At 37.9% G+C, this 19,800-nt stretch overlaps 1 protein-coding gene across 1 annotated transcript; it reads right to left on the bottom strand.

Moving 5' to 3' along the window:
• Positions 1 to 18,961: 18,961 nt before the first annotated feature.
• Positions 18,962 to 19,800, bottom strand: LOC119598284. The gene is made up of 2 exons (XM_037947943.1): positions 19,188 to 19,800; positions 18,962 to 19,008 (listed from the first exon to the last, which is right to left on the bottom strand). The coding sequence occupies exons 1-2, from the start codon at positions 19,724 to 19,726 to the stop codon at positions 18,975 to 18,977; spliced, it is 573 nt and encodes a 190-aa protein (XP_037803871.1). The 5' UTR covers positions 19,727 to 19,800; the 3' UTR covers positions 18,962 to 18,974.

The following is a 19,800-nucleotide window of genomic DNA, read 5'->3' as shown; positions in this document are numbered from 1 at the left end:
GATGTTCCAGTGAACTATTCTTTTCCAACACGAGATCTGATCTTATATATGAAGCCGATTAGAGGGACGCGGCCGATGAAGAGAGGTCAAAGAGATGCCACTACTTTCATCTTGAAGGCACTCGGAACACGAGACCTTGACAAAAGTAATAACAAAATAATAGCAGGAACAGTACTTTCACACTAAAGCCGAAAAGACATTGAAATAATTTTGTAAATGATAACTAGATTGATAGATGATGTTAATGCTGAATAAAGTGATAGATAATGTTAAAGATAAATAAACTAAGAGATAATGTTAAATAATTAAATGATGTTAATGATGAATAAAGTGATAAATGACGTCAATGATGAATAAAGTGATAGATAATGTTCAAGATAAATAATGTTGATGATAAATAAATTGATAAATAATGATAATGATAAGTAAGTTGATAAATAAAGTTTCCGATCAGTATATTGATGAATAATGTTAATGATAAAAATAAATTAATAATAAATAAATAAATTAATTAATATTAATGATAAATAAATAAATTAATTAATGTTAATGATAAATAAATTAATAATGTTAATGATAAATAAATTGATAAATAATGTTTATGATAAATAAATTGATGAATAATGATAATTATAGATAATATGATAAATGAGAAATAAAATTATAAATAATACTTATGGTAACTAAATTGATAAATACTGTTAATGATAAATAATGAATTAATTCATAAATAATGTATACGATAAATAATGTTAATAATAAACAATGTTAATAATAAATAAAATGATGAATAATGTTAATGACATCTAAAGTGATGAATTATTTTAATGGTAAATGAATTGATAAATAATGTTAATAGTAATTGAATTGATAAATTATGTTAATAGTAAATAAATTGATAATAAATGTTAATGATAAATAAATTGATTAATATTTGTAATTATGAATAATATGATAAACATTTCTAGTTTTAAATAATAAGATAAATAGTGGTAATCATAAATAATAAGATGAATAGTGCTAATTATAAATAATAAGATAAATAGTGGTATTGATAAAGAAGAGAGGTGAAAGAGATGTAACTGCTTTCATCCTGAATGCATTGGGAACACGAGACCCTGACAGAAATAACGACAAAGTAATAAGCAGGAACATTACTTTGACAATAAAGCCGATAAGACATTAAAATGATTTTGGGATGATAAATAAATTGATAAGTAATGTTAAAGAAAAAGTAAATTGAAAGATAGTGTCAACAATACATAAATAATGTCGATGATAAATAAATTGATAGATAATGTTAAAGATAAATAAATTGAGTGTTAATGATACATAGATATTTATAACAAATAATTTGATAAATAATGTTGATGATAAATACATTGATAAATAATGATAATGATAAATGATCTGATAGATAACGTTAATGATAACTAAATTAATAAATTAATGTTAATGATAAATACATTGATAAATAATGTTGATGATTAATAAAATGATAAATAATATTGATGATTAATAAAAGGATAAATAATGTTAATGTTAAATAAATGATAAATAATGTTAATGATGAATAAATTGATAAATAATTTTAATGCTAAATGCTGTTAATGCTAAATGCTGTTAATGCTAAATGCTGTTAATGCTAAATGCTGTTAATGCTAAATGCTGTTAATGCTAAATGCTGTTAATGCTAAATGCTGTTAATGCTAAATGCTGTTAATGATAAATTATGTTAATGATAAATTATGTTAATGATAAATTATGTTAATGACAAATAAAGTTAATAATAAATAAATTGATAAATAATGTTAATCATAAATTAATTGATAAATAATGTTAATGATGTAAATGTAAATGATAAATTATCAAATCTAATAATAAGTCATGGTAATGTTGAATTTTATCACCATCATAGTAATGAAGATGTTCATAAGGATAATGAAGAAATGTTTATCATAATAATAATGAAGTAATATATTGTTACGCCGGTCGCCTCGTCTCTCTGCCACCAACACAAGGCAGGCTAGGCAGACGGCGTGTTATATACAGGGTCGTGAACACTGAACAGCTCCAAGAGGCACCGAACACCACAGCGTCCCAGAACACCAGGAGAGGAAACGCCAAGTGGCGAGGCAGGGCACGAAGTAAACACAAAATGACAGTCTTTCCTTTATTTACACAAGTTATTTACCCGTACACTTTTCTATAGGCACAATACAGGGGGGAAACCAGCATGTCACACAGCACAATACAGCTTATAACAGGGCAACACCAGTTTTATATCAGATCACAAGGGCACACACGAGGTCTTCACAGGAGCAGCACCCAACTGCGTCTCCCGGCTTGTTCCTCCGCTCACAGCCAGCTGCGTCATGTTTGCCCAGGTCCCTTCATGTTAACACATGCCCAGGTCATCCTTTTCATGTTAACACATGTTTCGCACAGAGACAAAGACCCACTGGCGTAGCACTATCCCCCCCTATCAAGTAGACGACCCGTCTGCTCTGACATACCTAAACCTGAAACAAACTACAGAAAATTTAAATAAAATTAGTCCTCAAGAACAAACAAAATTCTTTCAAACTAAAGTAACCGTAATTGAAAATTAGTCTCAGAAACACAAAAATCTTTCATCCAGCCGGCTTTCTTCGCTCTCGCTGGGGTCGCTCTGGAGGAGGTGTGGGCGGCGGTAGATTGGCAGTGGCACCCAGAGGGGTATCTCCTGCCCCAAGACCTGGCTCATGGTCACCATTGACGTCTGTTGCATCGCCCTCACAGTCCAAATGCTCGTCCTCATCTCGGTCAGCGTCTGCCACGTCCTTATCGCCGCTACTGGGGCTAGCGTCATCTTCTTTTTCACCATGGCCCCAGGAGTAGCTTCCTGGCCCATGGTAACGCCACAGCCGGTGCGCCAAGTCCTCGAGGAAGTCAGGCAACGGCCCCACACCAACCAACTCCTCGCTCCCCGACGACTCTTCTGGACGCTCCACTTCCTCACAAGTGCCCAGCTTTGCACCAGCTGGCACCTTCTGGGCCTTATCGGAGAAGTTGGCTACCAACACTGTAACTAACCCCTCCCCTGGTCCAACAAGGCTCCGCCCAACCGCTATGCCATCAGCCAGCTGCAGGTTTTGGATGGGCTCCACGAGGCCCTCTACTCCACGTATCACTCTTGACAGTCGACACCGGATTCTAGACTCTGTCCTGGGGGCAAGGTGCAGTCGCTCAGCCGTAACTACCTCTGCACAGCCAACCTCTGGAAGCAAGGGCACATCTTCACCGTGCACCCTCACCAGCTTCCGTCCAAGGTCGACACACGCCTTACTCTGCGTCAGGTAGTCAAGGCCCAGCAAGCAGTGCTCGTCCAGATCGGCCACATACACCGGCAGCCGCTGCACCGTGCTGCCCTCGCCAATACGAGCCTCCACTGGCCCCTTGAGCTGCACACAATGCCCCGTGACACCACAAAGTCTCTGTGGTGCGTCTGGAAGTCGCATAGTGGCCAACATATCAGGCCGCACTAGGGTCTTCTCAGCCCCAGTGTCCACTGTCAGCAGGCATGGCTTCCCATCTACTGAGCCCTCCACCTGCATCGTGCTGGTTCGACGGCAGCTTACCCAAGTCGGGGCCCGGGAACCGAGGACGGCTGGGTTTCGGCCCCCTTCTCCAGCCTGTCCGAGTTTTCCTCCTGTACCACTTCCTTAGCCTTAGGACATGCACTCGGATGCTGACCATACCTGCCACAGTCCTTGCAGCACTGCTGGAAGGCATCAGAATCCGTCTGGTTGAGAGGATGTGTTCTCCGCTCCCTCCAACACCGACTACATCTGTGCCCTTCCTTACCACAGCCCCAACACAAGCCTTGAAAAGTGCTCGGGCTCACCTTCCTCAATGCTATCTTCTCCACTTTAGCCTTCCGGCCCCGGAAGTCATGGCGGGGCTGAGCAGCTGGCCCTAGGCCACTGGTTGCCTTCAGGAAGGCCTCGAACTCCAAGGCCCTCGCCAGCGCCACCTGCAGGTCCTCAGGGTGTGCCTGCTTGACGTAGATTTGCAGCTGCTGGTCCTGCAAAGCGTCAACAAAGAAATCGCGGGCCAGGACCACGATCATCTCTTCCGCAGCCGCAGGGTACGACCTCCTTACCAGTGCCTCCACATCCTGCGCCAGCTGGGACAGTGTCTCGCCACGCTCACGTGTCTGCTTCTTCAAGCGGGCCCGATATACCTCGGCCTGGTGGTGGTGCCCGAAACGGCGTTTCAAAGCCTCCGCCACGCTGGTGTAAGAGGCATGTTGGGATGGCGGCAGATGCCCCAACACTTTCACCGTGGGGCCCCTTAGCGCTGTTACCAGCTGCAGGGCCTTCTCTTCCTGGCTCCAGCCCTGGGCAGATGCCAGCATTTCAAATTGGGCGACATATGCCTCCCAGGCCACCTTCCCGTCGTACTCAGCTGGCTTACGCCTCACAGAATGTCTGGAGGCCGAGGGGCTGCAGGGTGGAGAACGCGTGCCGTGAACTAACACGCCCGGGGGGGAGGAAGGGGGGGAGGGAGGCAACGAGGCGGGTTGACCGGGTCCGAGTTTGCCGCCACCTATATCCAAGGGAGCGGTTCCGATGGGTCCCCAGCCTTCTGCAGCGACCACTGCCTCCGACACGACGCTGCGAGGCCCGGGGGTTTCCTGCCACGGACCCCAGGCAGACCCCAGTAAACCTAACACTCTGGCATCTGTTGCCAGAACCTCGTCTGCCTTCTCTGCTTGCAACGTTCCTACCTCATGACGCCGCCTTTCCGCCTTCACTTCCTCCCTCAGGTCCTGAACCTCGCCCTTCAGAGTCTGCACCTCCTCCATCAGTTCACTCTTCATGCTCTTGCAGGCCTTGTCGGTGTACTGCTGAGTTTCCATCTTCACAGATGCAAGATTGCTCTGTAGCACCTCAACAAGTCGGCAGAACTGTTCCTCTGCCTTCCTTGCCTGCATCTCGACGAGATGGTGCGCCTGCTCGTGTGCCCTCTGTGCCTGGTCTTCTGCTCTTTGTGCCATTTCCTCCCTCATACCGGCCAGCATGGCAGTGATCAGGTCCATCTGGCTCGGCTTCACCTCACTCGAGCCTGCCTCAGTCATAGCCTCCTCTCCCTCATGGCTGCCGCCATCTTTGGAGAACATGATAAATCGGCGCTCTCATGTAAATATCACAAATCCCATCCTGGACAAAATTGTTAAGCCCGGTCGCCTCGTCTCTTGCCACAACACAAGGCAAGGCTAGGCAGACGGCTGTTATATACAGGGTCGTGAACACTGAACAAGATCCAAGAGCACCGAACACCACAAAGCGTCCCAGAACCACCAGGAGAGGGAAATGCCAAGTGCGGGAGGGCACGAAGTAAACACAAAATGACAGTATTTCCTTATTTACACAGTATTACAGTACACTTTTTATAGGCATCAATACAGGGGGGAACAGGCATGTCACACAGCCACAATAAGATTATAACAGGGCAAACACCCAGGTTTATCAGCAGATCACAAGGGCACACACGAGCGTTTCACAGGAGCAAACACCCAACGGCGTCTCCCGGCTTGTCCTCCGCTCCTCGCTCACAGCCAGCTGCGTCATGTTTGCCAGGTCCCTTCATGTTGAACACATGCCCAGGTCATCCTATTTAATGTTAACACATGTTCGCACAGAGACAAAAGGGCCCCACTGGCGTAGCAATATATTATAATAATATGAAGCAAGTATCATAGTAATACTGAAGTAACAATATTATAATAATCAATAAAAGCAATATGTAGCATAATAATAATGAAGTAATATATATCAATAATAAGAAGTAATATATATTGTCATAATAAAAAGAAGTAAATGTGTATCATAATAACGAAAGCGATAAATGACAGAGATAAAATAATCACAATAAAATGACGCCATCCGATAATAATCTTGGATAGCACTTGAAACAATATTCAATAAGTAATAATAATTATGATATGGGAGCATGATACCATGTATATCAATTATGAAGATGATTAAACTGGACATGATTTGATGAAAAGGATTGCGGACGTACAGTATATCGGTAGTGTGTGGACGCAAAGTAATGTGTAAATGATAGATAATTTGTATGAAAATGACTTTATTCACATTTCTCTACTTAAACAGTTATATACGTAGATGTTGCTACGTAATTAACAGTTTCCTGATATATTCTGTCTTGTGGATGGCCGGCATCGTCAAGGTTCTGGTAACAAATACTGGTAGGTAGATCAGGAAGTGAACACATCAGCTTGGGGTCAGTGATACCGTTTTATAATGAGGAAGAAAACGTGATCGGTAAGGGAATGATAGACACAGTAGTAGATGTTATGTCCATCAAGTTGCGTCAGTGGTATTCAAGTTGGGTAGCCGAATAGGTGAGGTGAGGTTTCCTTCTAGCTGATAGATGGTTCGGAGTATATGCCCTATTATTCTCATGATCTTCAAATCCGTAACGTAGTGAATTGCGTAAGACAGCTGTGGAGCCTTCATATTCAAAAAACAGTTCTGTGTGAGTAACAGTTAAAGGGTTCACATGTGGTGGTCGTGATGCTAGTTAGCAGGTGAACATCGAAATTTGATGACGGTTAAATGCGCAGTGAGAAGTTTATTCGAGGTGCTTGTGATAGTGACATCAGACAACTCATGTTGACACTGCTCAGCGGCAAGTCTGAAGACCAAACGCTGTTTGCGTTGAATATCACATTGGCTAGTTGATGTATGAGTTAGATCAGAACTATGCATTACCAACAAGAGACCTGATCTTATATATGAAGTCGATTAGAGGGACGAAGTTGTAAAAGAGAGGTCAAGAGAAGCAATTGGTTTCACCTGACGGCACTCGGAACAGAAGAGTTCAAACAGAAAACAATAATGTATAAACCGTAATACTATTTCACATCAAGCTGAGAAGAAATGATAATAATGATCATGATAACTAAAGATCTGATCACTTTGATATTAATACCTAATGATCATGGTAGCTAATGATCATGATAACTAAATGAATATGGTGAGTAATGATCATGATATCACTAATGATATGATGAGTAATAATCATGATAACTCATGATCATGATAAATAAGATCACGGACAAATTAATGATCATGGTAACAATGATCATGCAACTAAGGATCATGACAACCAATATTCATGCTAACTAATGCTCATGACAACTAATGATCATGATAAACTAAATGATCATGATAAAAACTAATGAATCATGATAAATAATGATCATGATAAAACTAATGATCATGATAAACGAATGATCATGATAAACTAATGATCATGATAACTAATGGTCATGATAAATAATGATCATGATATATAATGATCAGGATAAATAACTGGTAACTTATGATAATGGTAAATTATGATAATGATAAATAGCGATAATCATAAATAGTAAAAATTAAGGCTATGATAAATGCTGATAATTAAACATGAAAATGATTAAAATAAATGCTAAGGCTAAATAATGCTAATGATAAATAATGCTAAATGATCATAATGCTAATGATAAATAATGCTAAGAAAATAATGCTAATGATAATAATCTAATGATAAATAATGTACATATAATGATCACTAATGATAGAAAGTTATTAAGAATTAAATCTTGCTATTGTTTAAAGATATAAAAATGTGTTGATATATTAATGGATCAGAATTATTCATAGTAAACGCTGAAATGGTATTAAGACTTCGTATCAGATTAACTAATCACCTTTCGCAAAAGTCTACATTCACATTAAGGATGCTAAGCATCCTTTTGATACCCACACATTTTATAAAGGCAGTGTCAGGAGTGGATTCGACCACGCCGGAAGACCGGACTGCGACCTGACGCAGCGCCTTGGACCGCTCGGCCCTCCTGACTGTTCATGTGAAGAAACTGAACCCAAATTTTTTAATTTTGATTAAATGATAACTAATGATAAGATGAAATAATGATACAGAACTAATGATAATGAAAATAATGATAAAGAAAAATAATTAATGCAAAATACATGGATAATGAAAAATAAGATGATGATAAATATAATAATGATACTGATAAATAATGAAATTATAACTTAGGATAATGTTAACTTAAGATGACAAATAGGAAAAAGGATAATTTTTAAAATTTGATAAGTAGGATAATGATTATCATTATCATTATTGTCATTTTGTCATATCATTATCATCATTGTCAGTATCATGACCATATTTATTATTGTCACATTATCATTATTTGTCATATCATATTCGATTATCATTATTGTCATTATCATTATGGTCATTATCATCCATTATCATCAATATCACATTATCATCATTTATCATATCATCTTATCATCGTTATCATCGTTATCAGAATACATCATATTATCCTAAAATTATTCCATCATTTAACTATATCAGTTATCGTTATTTAATTATTATTTTACTTTATTATTTTTAGGATTATCATTATTATCATTTATTTGATAATTATTATTTCATAATTATTATGAAATCATTACATCATCCTTATCATTGATTTTCAGCTCCATGATTAGATGACAATGAACGCATCAATACCATCAGACGAAGATGAACAGCATCATATCATGATGAAGATGAAAAAATTGTTATCATGATGATAAATGAACATCATTACCATGATGATGTGAACATCATCATTATTATCATTTTTTTTATTGTCATGTTTTTCTAATGTACCCTTTAAATTTTCAATTGTTTTGTTGTACTTGTTTTGCCCCAAAATTTAATTATTGTTCAAAACAATATTTTTTTTTTGTGAATTGGCATTTAGACACTGACCTACTTAGTTGTAGGATTGTGGAGGCGCCTTTACGTCTTTTACCACAGGACTTTCAACCCTATTTTCGCCTTAGCCTGCATCGCATCTTAAAGGAGCTACAAACCAGCAAAAAACCCCTTCGTCTTGGAAGACCATGGGCCAGGATACTACCTACCGCGCTAAATTTACGTCGGAGCAATTGGTGAGCTTCTAGGAATGGCTGAGAGCTCGTGACCTGTACACACCATTTATAAGTATCTGGCTTTTGTTGTTTCTTTTTTTATCATTGATGCTCGTTTTTTATTGTCATTGTGTCTATCATTTTGTTTAATTTAATAAATGTGTATCTTTCTGTCCATTTAGTATTTTATTAAATTTACACGCTACCTAAATTATAAGAATTGCTGGGCTCTAGGGCTGTGTAAAAATCGACCACTTACTTTGGTGGGGCAGCCCGGGATATTTATGTACAATTCTTTTTTGCAAAAAAATATTGTGTATAACCGAAACCAGCCTTTGCGTTTATAAATGTCTATTTCAGATTTTTTTTTCTGTGCTTTTCACATGTTTGGAAAGGATTTTAAGAAATTTAAGACTTGCTTACTGCTTGTTTAGTCTGTTGATGAATCAATGTTTTTTTTTTTTTGATAATACAAATATCGCAGTAACGTCATATAAGGTGCAATGTGTATTATAAGTACCTAAACTTGATTTCTTGATCTTCGCTCTGTTGTACTTCATATTGCGGGTAATTTTATTTTATTCATATTCATCAGTCGCTACAGACGTCCTTAGTTGTATCGGCGTTTAAGCCCAGGAATAATTGATTGTTACGTGTTTTTATTTTGGAATGGATGTCGGGCCCAGAAGTGAGCTTTACTCAGCCCGGTAAATGTACATAGGACTGATTTTTTTTTTTTTCAAATTCTCAGTGTACGCTATACCGCTGCCCTCACGATTTTATACATTTATTCTAATGACAGATTGTTTTTTCAGCCTGTCCTATATTTGTTGATGCTGATGTTGCAGTTTTTGCCTGTTTTTTGTGCTCGGGGACATACAGCGAAGATTGTAACAATTTTTTGCTCTGAGTAAGATAACCATACCAACACTGAACACTGGTGAGTAAAGATTTTTTTTTTTTTGTAACAGATTTATTTATCAAGTAATTGCCACTAATACCAGTATTCATTTTGGTTTGTTTTTCTTTAGAAAAGCACAGACGTGTTAGGAAAGTATTAGGTATTTTGTTCATTTTTGAAGACTCCTTAGAGTTGGGTATCTTAAAATGTTTAATGAACATAATTTTTCTGATCTAACTTCCCCAAATCCACATTCAATAGCAGACCATGAGCAAGCTTATGCTCTTCCTCGTGGATTAAGAGATCCTTCAGTTAGACCAAAATCTAAAGCACCAGCTCATGCTGTTGGTCCATTAACTCCTCCCGATGATAACGAAGGAAATGTAAATCAGCCTCAAGGAAATATTCCTTCTACAGTAACTGCGAGTGTACTAAGTCAACAGAATAAAATGATCAAGGATAATCTTGTTCTCTCATCTAAATTAGATAAGATTGAAAGCATGTATGCAACCACTTAGTAGCCAACTAATGGTTTTTGCTACAAGGTATGAATGTTCAGACCTCTAGTAATGAACAATTGTCCGTGCCAGTTTCTTGCAGTCATAGTCAGCACGTGCAAACGCTAAGGTCCATGACGATAGACCTATACTTACACCATTATCTAAACCAGTCTTCGAACCAGAAACCCCAGTTAACCATAGACCTATACCAACACCTCGTACCCAGTTTCCTCAATCCTCGTGTCCTAATCCTTCCTCTGTGAGACCAACTCCTCTTGCAGCACCAAGATCTAGTGTAACTTCCGGTATTAATGAGTATAATAATGGTAGTAACGTGATGCCGATAAGTTTTAAAATTGCCAAGCAACAAATACCAATATTTGAAGCAAAATGTTCACTCAATGATCCCATGAAACGACAGGATGAATTTGAACAATGGATTTCGTAAGTTTGAAATGGTCATTCCAGAGGGACATGATGAAACAAGGATTAAAGTTGCAAAAATACATTGTCAAGGTCATGCAGAAACTATTGTTAATAGTGGTCAGTTTGCACAATTTGCTACTTGGAATGAATTTAGAAGGGCTTTAAGGGACAAATTTGGTAGTGTAAGAAGTTCAGGGGATTTCTTTAGAAGGATAGATCTATTAGACTTAAGAAAGGACAGTCGCCTAAAGATTTCATATGAACTTGAAGCAGCAGTTCTTTCGGGTGCAAGGACTTCCTAATGAAATTGGGGATGTAACACTAACTGTAAAAAGACTTTTTCTTCAAGGTTTACCAGAAAGATTACGAGCCTTGGTTGTTTCAGGTGAAGATGGTCCTTTGACACAACTCGTCACGAATACGGAACGTATTTGGCACTGCAGAAAAATTTGCTTTTTAAATTTGAGGGAAAGGAGACTATTCTGGGGTGTGTCGTCTGTCAATTCGAGTCTACTAACTGCAAATAGTGAGCCGTACTGCGCTTTCCACCGCTCCAAAGGACACCTCACAAAAGATTGCAGAGGTAAGCTCTGTCTAATGTTTGTTGGCGATGTTTACAGCAGGTCATCTAAGATCTCGATGTCCTGGATTACAGCAGCCGCATAAAAAGGAACAATCTACGGGTTTGTTCAGAATGCTGTGCCCTTTCGGGAAGGCCAGCAGTGTTAAAACTCCCTGTAATCTGTTGGCTAAATGTAAAAGGGAGATGGATTTATGCTTAGTGTCTGAAAGAATTTAGTGGGTCGACCTTTAATAAAAGTTTGTATTAATGGTCAGGAATTGCCTGCATTCATTGACACTGGATCTTCTGCATCCTTGTTGAAGGTTCGGCATTGAAGTCTCTAAGCATTATCTCACGTTCCAAAGGAGCCAGGTCACTTTTTAGTGCTTCTGGTGACTTGCTTGATGTTAGAAGAAAGGGTTTTGAGATTTTTTTTGCTCCGGGACTTAGCCTAACACACAGATTAGTTGAGTGATGAAAACTGTGTTTTTCCCGGGGTTCCTTATTAATTGGGCTTTGATCTACTGCGTAGATTTGAATTCAGCTTGGTTCATTCACATCAGCCCGGACAGACTTATCTTTCTCTTGATTCAATTAGAGTACCTGTAACCTATACAGATCATCCAGGAATTTCTAAAGTGTCCTTTTGCAAGGCAACAGTAAGGGACTTTGATCTTGATATAACCCCCCTTTTTCAAAAAACCAGTTCTGTGTGCTAGAGTTCTCAAAAAATGTAGTATTCCTCCAATGAGTGCTAAGTTATTTTATGTTCAGTAAATCGTGGTATTCCTGATGGGGATGTATACATAGAGGGTCATTTGCATGATCTATCGATTCCTCATTCAGTTGCAAGTGTACAGAATAGGAAAGTTTACATATGGGAGTTAATACTTTACCTCGCAAAATTTAAAGCCCCAAAAATGGTAAGCTACTAGCAAAAGTGGAAGAAGTTTCTAACTCTGACCCAAGTAAAATAGCAATGATAGGTATTGCCTCTTCATGTAATTCTGAGGTAGTAACCCAAGCAAATCTTCCAGATTTAGAACATTTAACAAAAGAACAAAAGAGTAAGGTCTTGCCTATTCTACAGAAGCACAAGGGTTTATTTGATGGTGATAAAATGATATTGGTAAAGCCAAGGGTATTGTGGATTGCATACCTACGGGTGATGCAGCGCCTATTTGTTCTAGACAGTGCGTCTTCCACAGTCGGCCAAAGACTTTATTAAGTCTGAGTGTCAGCAATGCTTAAAGCAGGAGAAAATTAAAAACCTCAATGAGTCCATGCTTAGTAATGTGGTTCTAGTGGTAAAAAAGGATGGGTCTCATCGTTTTGTGTTGATACAGGCATTTGATAATGTTCCCAATAGGAGATAATATCCAATTCCCAGGATAGAAAAAAAACTATTGACAGTCTCGGAGAAGCACATTTCTTTCTACTCTAGACTCTAGAGCAGCGTACTGGACTATAGGGTTAATGAGCAGATCGCCCTAAAACGGCATTTTCGGATGGACAGAACGTTTTTCAATGGATTCGAATGCCATTTGGTTTAAAGTCCGTCCAAGCACTTATCAGAGGCTAGCTAACTTGGTCTTGAGTCCAGTTTTTTGGACGTCATACACTTTGTTATCTAGATGATATCATTATCTATAGTAAAAACTTTTCAGAACATCTTGATCATCTGGATGAAAAACCCTTACTATTTTGTCTCATGCAGGCTTTAAATTAAACATGGCAAAAAGTGAGATTGCTTGCCCAGAACTTAAATTTTTAGGATTCCTCATTTCTGCTGCAGGTGTACAGCCCGACCCTGGTAAAATGAAGGCCATATGTGACCTCCTAAAACCCACCAACTCACAGCAGGTGAGAAGGATTATGGGTGCTGCTGGATATTTCCGCAGAAATATCAAAGATCACTCTAAAAATAACTGCTTCACTTTTTTGATTTAACTAAGAAGAATGCCAAGTTTGTATGGAAGCCAGAACATGAAAGGGCTTTAGTTAGTTTGAAGGAAGCATTAGTTACTGCTCCTCTCTTGAAACGTCCTAATTTCGACTTGCTGTTCGAAATCCATACAGATGCAAATCAGCGAGCCATTGGTGCTTTTTTGATCCAAAAGCATGGTGAACAACCTCACCCAGTTTCTTATTACAGTCGCAAACTTAGAGGTGCAGAGATTCGTTATTTAGCGACCCAGTTGGAGGCTTTAGCTGTTGTTGAAGCTATTAAAGCCCTTTTATCCATATGTTTATGGCCATAAATTTCATGTCTATACGGATCATAAGCCATTAGTCTATATTTTTAAACGTCCAACTAAATCTGCTAGAATGACCCGCTGGAGTCATGAAATAATGAGTTATGATTGTAAAGTCTTCTATAAGAAGGGGCAAGTAATCATGTACCAGATCTCTTATCTAGGCAGATTAATCCAATAACACCTCTAGATTTGACCACCTTAGATCCCAAAGTATTTCGTGCATTTCAGGTTGAAGACCACTTTACAAAGAAAAACATAGATTTCTTGAAAGGGCGAAACATTCCCTAAGCGGAAATTAACCTGCAAGATTGGACGAGTTTGACTTGATAGATGGAGTTCAATCACGTCAAAGATAAGGCTTCTAGTTTGGTAAGTCAGTATGTATTCCTTTGAAATGGAGATTACATGCCCCGGACATTGCTCATAATAGTAAGATTGCTGGTCATCCTGGGACCTATCGTACATATGGGAAAATCCCGGAATTGTATTATTTTCCTTGTGCACTTAGTTATACTAGGAATTATGTAAGTAAGTGTTGACCTGTAAAAAGCGTAAAGCTCAACAAAGGCATAGAGCGACATTAGCAGATGCTCCACTTTCATTAAGCATCCTCGAGCGTGTCAGCATGGATCTCGTTGAATTTCCAAAGTCGGACAATGATTTCAAGTAGTCTTGGTGATTGTAGATCAGTTATCACGTTTTACTCAGCTTGTACCTCTTAAAGATAAACAAGCCGTAACTGTCCACAAATGCTTTGATTAATGATTTCATTTCAATTTTTTGGTCCACCACAAGCTTTCATATGTGATAATGGCACTGAATTTTCTAATTCTCTTCTCAGAGCTGTTTGTAAGCTGCTGGAAAACTAAGATAAAAATTTTCAAAACCCCTTATCATCCAGAAAGTAATGGGTTTTTGTGAAAGGATAACAGAATAGTTAAAGATACTTTATATGCACTAACTGAGAAGAATCCTCGCCCATGGGACACGATGATACCTCATGTTAGGTTTGCTATCAATTCTTCAGTTAACAGGTCGGTAAATAACCCAAAAATTATATTTGATGCTTGGACAATCTATACATTTTCCAGTTGGATTAAAAAATAAATTGACTGTAAATAAACCTGCTAATGAAAGATTTGCAAAGTTAATTCAGGCACGTGATGCAGCTGTACTTGCAAGTAACAATGTAGAGAATATAACAAAGATTACGTTGCAAGGAAGTCTATACCTGCTACTGATTTGGATGTTGGTAGTCTAATTTTAACGAAAAAGTCCTCCTCAAAGCCACTGGTCTGACGGCACGCTGGACAGGTCCCTTAAGGATCACAAGCGCCCTGGACCTGTGACTTATCTGGTGAAAACCCGGTAAAGAACAGTGTTTATCGACTTCATCGTAATGATATGCTGCCCTACGAGGCACAAGACGAATGGAGATAGTGAGTCCAGATGGTGTTCTTGTAGAACACTCTCCTGATGATCCGTTAAGTGTTATGATGTTTTTCTTTTGAGAAGATTTACACGGTAATTTGTTTTAAGTTTAAAAGTATTACATTGTAATGTTAAATATTCTTTCGGTGATTGGGATATCGTTGTATAATGTTAGAGCATCCTTAATAAAATAGATAACATTCCAGTGCTTTCATAGAACAGGTCTCTTTATTTTTGTCCACATGAAAGCTCATGCCAACTCTCCAACAGCTATCTGCATGGTCTGTTCCTGCCGCTGTCCTGATGAGTTGTTCTGATTTAAAGAAACCAAGTGGATCTGATGCTGTTTGCTGCTGTCATCCCAGTGGATTGAATGTCATGACTTGTTGCAGCCCCGTTCCAAACATCCGACCACCTTGTGGAGTCCCCCCGGCCTAGAATCCTGCCTTATCTCTGCCCTGATCTGTTTCCCGCTTTTCTTGTACATTGCCAATGCAAGCTCGCATGCTGATAGTGGACCTCGGAACCTGAGTACCTGCAACCCCATGACCCACTGAATGTGACGCCCAAAGGATTTCGCACCAGATTCCAGCCTCCATTTGGTGGAAGGGGGTCGCTCTCGCCTTGAGCCGATAGTCAGTCGAGGGTTCCCAAGTCACCTCTCCTTTCCGGGATCGGGAGGGATGTAGTGAGGCAGCCATACGTCTTTTTCCAACGGGACTTTCAACCCTATTTTCGCCTTTGCCTGCGTCGCATCTTAAAGGAGCTACAAACCCAAAAAAACAAACCCTTCGTCTTGGAAGGGCCATCGGCCAGGGGCTACTACCTACCCGCGCTAAATTTATGTCTGAGCTATTGCTGAGCTTCTCAGGGGGTTGGCTGAGAGCTCGTGACCTGTACACACCATTTATATGTATCTGGCTTTTGTTGTTTCTTTTTTTATTATTGATGCTCGTTTTTATTGTCATTGTGTCTATCATTTTGTTTAATTTAATAAATGTGTATCTTTCTGTCCATTTAGTATTTTATTAAATTCTTACACGCTACCTAAATTATAAGAATTGCTCGGCTCTAGGGCTGTGTAAAAATCGACCCTTACAGGATAATGATAACTTACGATAATGATAACTTAGGATAATGATAATCTAGGATAATGATAACTTAGAATAATGATAACTTAGGAAAATGATAACTCAGGATAATGATAATTTAGCATAATGATAATGATAACTCGGGATACTGATAGCTAATGATAAAGATAAATATGATAATGATAAATAATGTGAGAAGGTAAAATAATAATAGCAAGATACGATAAAGATAAAATAAATGTTATGAAAATGAGAACAACGTATAAGATCTAATAGCAATATCAAGGTAACTTGATATGACATCTTATAATGAGCTCTAATGATAGAAAGCATAAGAACTGAATCATTATTTTACCAGCTAAAAACTGTGTTAACTGTTTTCATTATTCTAATATTATTCACAATCACATTGAAATCTAAAAAAGAAGCTTTGTGTATCGAATTAACTAATCTACTTTTACAAAGTCTACTTTCACATTAAGCATACTAAGTATCCTTTTCATACTACACATGTTATAAGGCGTGTCAGGAATGGATTCGAACCCACGCCCGGAAGACCTGACTGCGACCTGAACGCAGCGCCTTTGGGCCGCTGGGTCATCCATAAAATATATATATATTATATAACATATAATAATATATAATATATATATATATATATATATATATATATATAATATATATATATATTATATATATATATATAATAGTAAACAAAACTGAACCCAAATTTTGAATTTCACAAATTCCCGTACGTATGATGGTAAGATGGTTTGATAATAATGGTTATTACAACAGTATGGTCATCATAACGAAGTATAACGTTAGTTGGTATGATGTTAGATATGGTAATATTAAAATGGAAAATAATAACGATAAGTAAATGTTCGTAATAATATATAATATATATATAAATATATGTATAATATATATATATAATATATACATATATATATATTATATATTATATATTTTAATATATATATTTATATATATATTATATATATGTATATATTATATATATATATTATACATATATTATATATATATTATATATTATTACGAACATTTACCTTATCGTTATATTTCTTCCATTTTAATATTACCATATCTAACATCATACCAACTAACGTTATACTTCGTTATGATGACCATACTGTTGTAATAACCATTGTTATCAAAACCATCTTACCATCATACTACTGGAATTGTGAAATTCAAAATTTGGGTTCAGTTTGTTTACATATTATATATATATATATATATATATATATATATATATATATATATATATATATATATATATTATATATTATTATATGTTATATAATATATATATATTTTATGGATGACCCAGCGGTCCAAGGCGCTGCGTTCAGGTCGCAGTCAGGACTTCCGGGCGTGGGTTCGAATCCCATTCCTGACACTGCCTTTATAACATGTGTAGTATGAAAAGGATACTTAGTATGCTTAATGTGAAAGTAGACTTTCTAAAAGTAGATTAGTTAATTCGATACACAAAGCTTCTTTTTTAGATTTCAATGTGATTGTGAATAATATTAGAATAATGAAAACAGTTAACACAGTTTTTAGCTGGTAAAATAATGATTCAGTTCTTATGCTTTCTATCATTAGAGCTCATTATAAGATGTCATATCAAGTTACCTTGATATTGCTATTAGATCTTATACGTTGTTCTCATTTTCATAACATTTATTTTATCTTTATCGTATCTTGCTATTATTATTTTACCTTCTCACATTATTTATCATTATCATATTTATCTTTATCATTAGCTATCAGTATCCCGAGTTATCATTATCATTATGCTAAATTATCATTATCCTGAGTTATCATTTTCCTAAGTTATCATTATTCTAAGTTATCATTATCCTAAGTTATCATTATCCTAAGTTATCATTATCCTAAGTTATCATTATCCTAAGTTATCATTATCCTAGATTATCATTATCGTAAGTTATCATTATCGTAAGTTATCATTATCCTGTAAGGGTCGATTTTTACACAGCCCTAGAGCCGAGCAATTCTTATAATTTAGGTAGCGTGTAAGAATTTAATAAAATACTAAATGGACAGAAAGATACACATTTATTAAATTAAACAAAATGATAGACACAATGACAATAAAAAACGAGCATCAATAATAAAAAAAGAAACAACAAAAGCCAGATACTTATAAATGGTGTGTACAGGTCACGAGCTCTCAGTCAACTGCCTGAGAAGCTCAGCAATTGCTCCGACGTAAATTTAGCGCGGGTAGGTAGTAGTCCTGGCCGATGGTCTTCCAAGACGAAGGGTTGTTTGTTGGTTTGTAGCTCCTTTAAGATGCGACGCAGGCTAAGGCGAAAATAGGGTTGAAAGTCCCGTGGAAAAAGACGTATGGCTGCCTCACTACATCCCTCCCGATCCCGGAAAAGGAGAGGGTGACTTGGGAACCCTCGACTGACTATCGGCTCAAGGCGAGAGCCGACACCCTTCCACCAAAATGAGGCTGGAATCTGGTGCGAAATCCTTTGGGCGTCACATTCAGTGGGTCATAGGGTTGCAGGTACTCAGGTTCCGAGGTCCACTATCAGCATGCGAGCTTGCATTGGCAATGTACAAGAAAAAGCAGGAACAGATCAGGGCAGAGATAAGGCAGGATTCTAGGCCGTGGGACTCCACAAGGTGGTCGGATGCTGGAACAGGGCTGCAACAAGTCATGACATTCAATCCACTGGGATGACAGCAGCAAACAGCATCAGATCCACTTGGTTTCATTAATCAGAACAACTCATCAGGACAGCGGCAGGAACAGACCATGCAGATAGCTGTTGGAGAGTTGGCATGAGCTTTCATGTGGACAAAAATAAAGAGACCTGTTCTATGCAAGCACTGGAATGTTGATCTATTTTATTAAGGATGCTCTAACATTATACAAACGATATCCCAATCACCGAAAGAATATTTAACATTACAATGTAATACATTAAACTTAAAAACAAATTACCGTGTAAATCTTCTCACAAGAGATAACATCATAACACTTAACGGATCATCAGGAGAGTGTTCTACAAGAACACCATCTGGACTCACTATCTCCAGTTCGTCTTGTGCCTCGTAGGGCAGCATATCATTACGATGAAGTCGATAAACACTGTTCTTTACCAGGTCTTTCACCAGATAAGTCACAGGTCCAGTGCGCTTTGTGATCCTTAAGGGACCTGTCCAGCGTGCCGTCAGACCAGTGGCTTTCTGAGGAGGACTTTTTCGTAAAATTAGACTACCAACATCCAAATCAGTAGCAGGTATAGACTTCCTTGCAACGTAATCTTTGTTATATTCTCTACATTGTTTACTTGCAAGTACAGCTGCATCACGTGCCTGAATTAACTTTGCAAATCTTTCATTAGCAGGTTTATTTACAGTCAATTTATTTGTTAATCCAACTGGATAATGTATAGATTGTCCAAGCATCAAATATAAGGGTTGGTTATTTACCGACCTGTTAACTGAAGAATTGATAGCAAACCTAACATGAGGTATCATCGTGTCCCATCGGCGAGGATTCTTCTCAGTTAGTGCATATAAAGTATCTTTAACTATTCTGTTAGTCCTTTCAC

Source organism: Penaeus monodon, chromosome 41 (genome assembly GCF_015228065.2).
Source record: "Penaeus monodon isolate SGIC_2016 chromosome 41, NSTDA_Pmon_1, whole genome shotgun sequence".
In the NCBI taxonomy this organism is placed as follows: Eukaryota; Metazoa; Arthropoda; class Malacostraca; order Decapoda; family Penaeidae; genus Penaeus; species Penaeus monodon.
The sequence above is the reverse complement of the archived record's forward strand: the minus strand, read 5'-3'. Positions and strand labels throughout refer to the sequence as shown.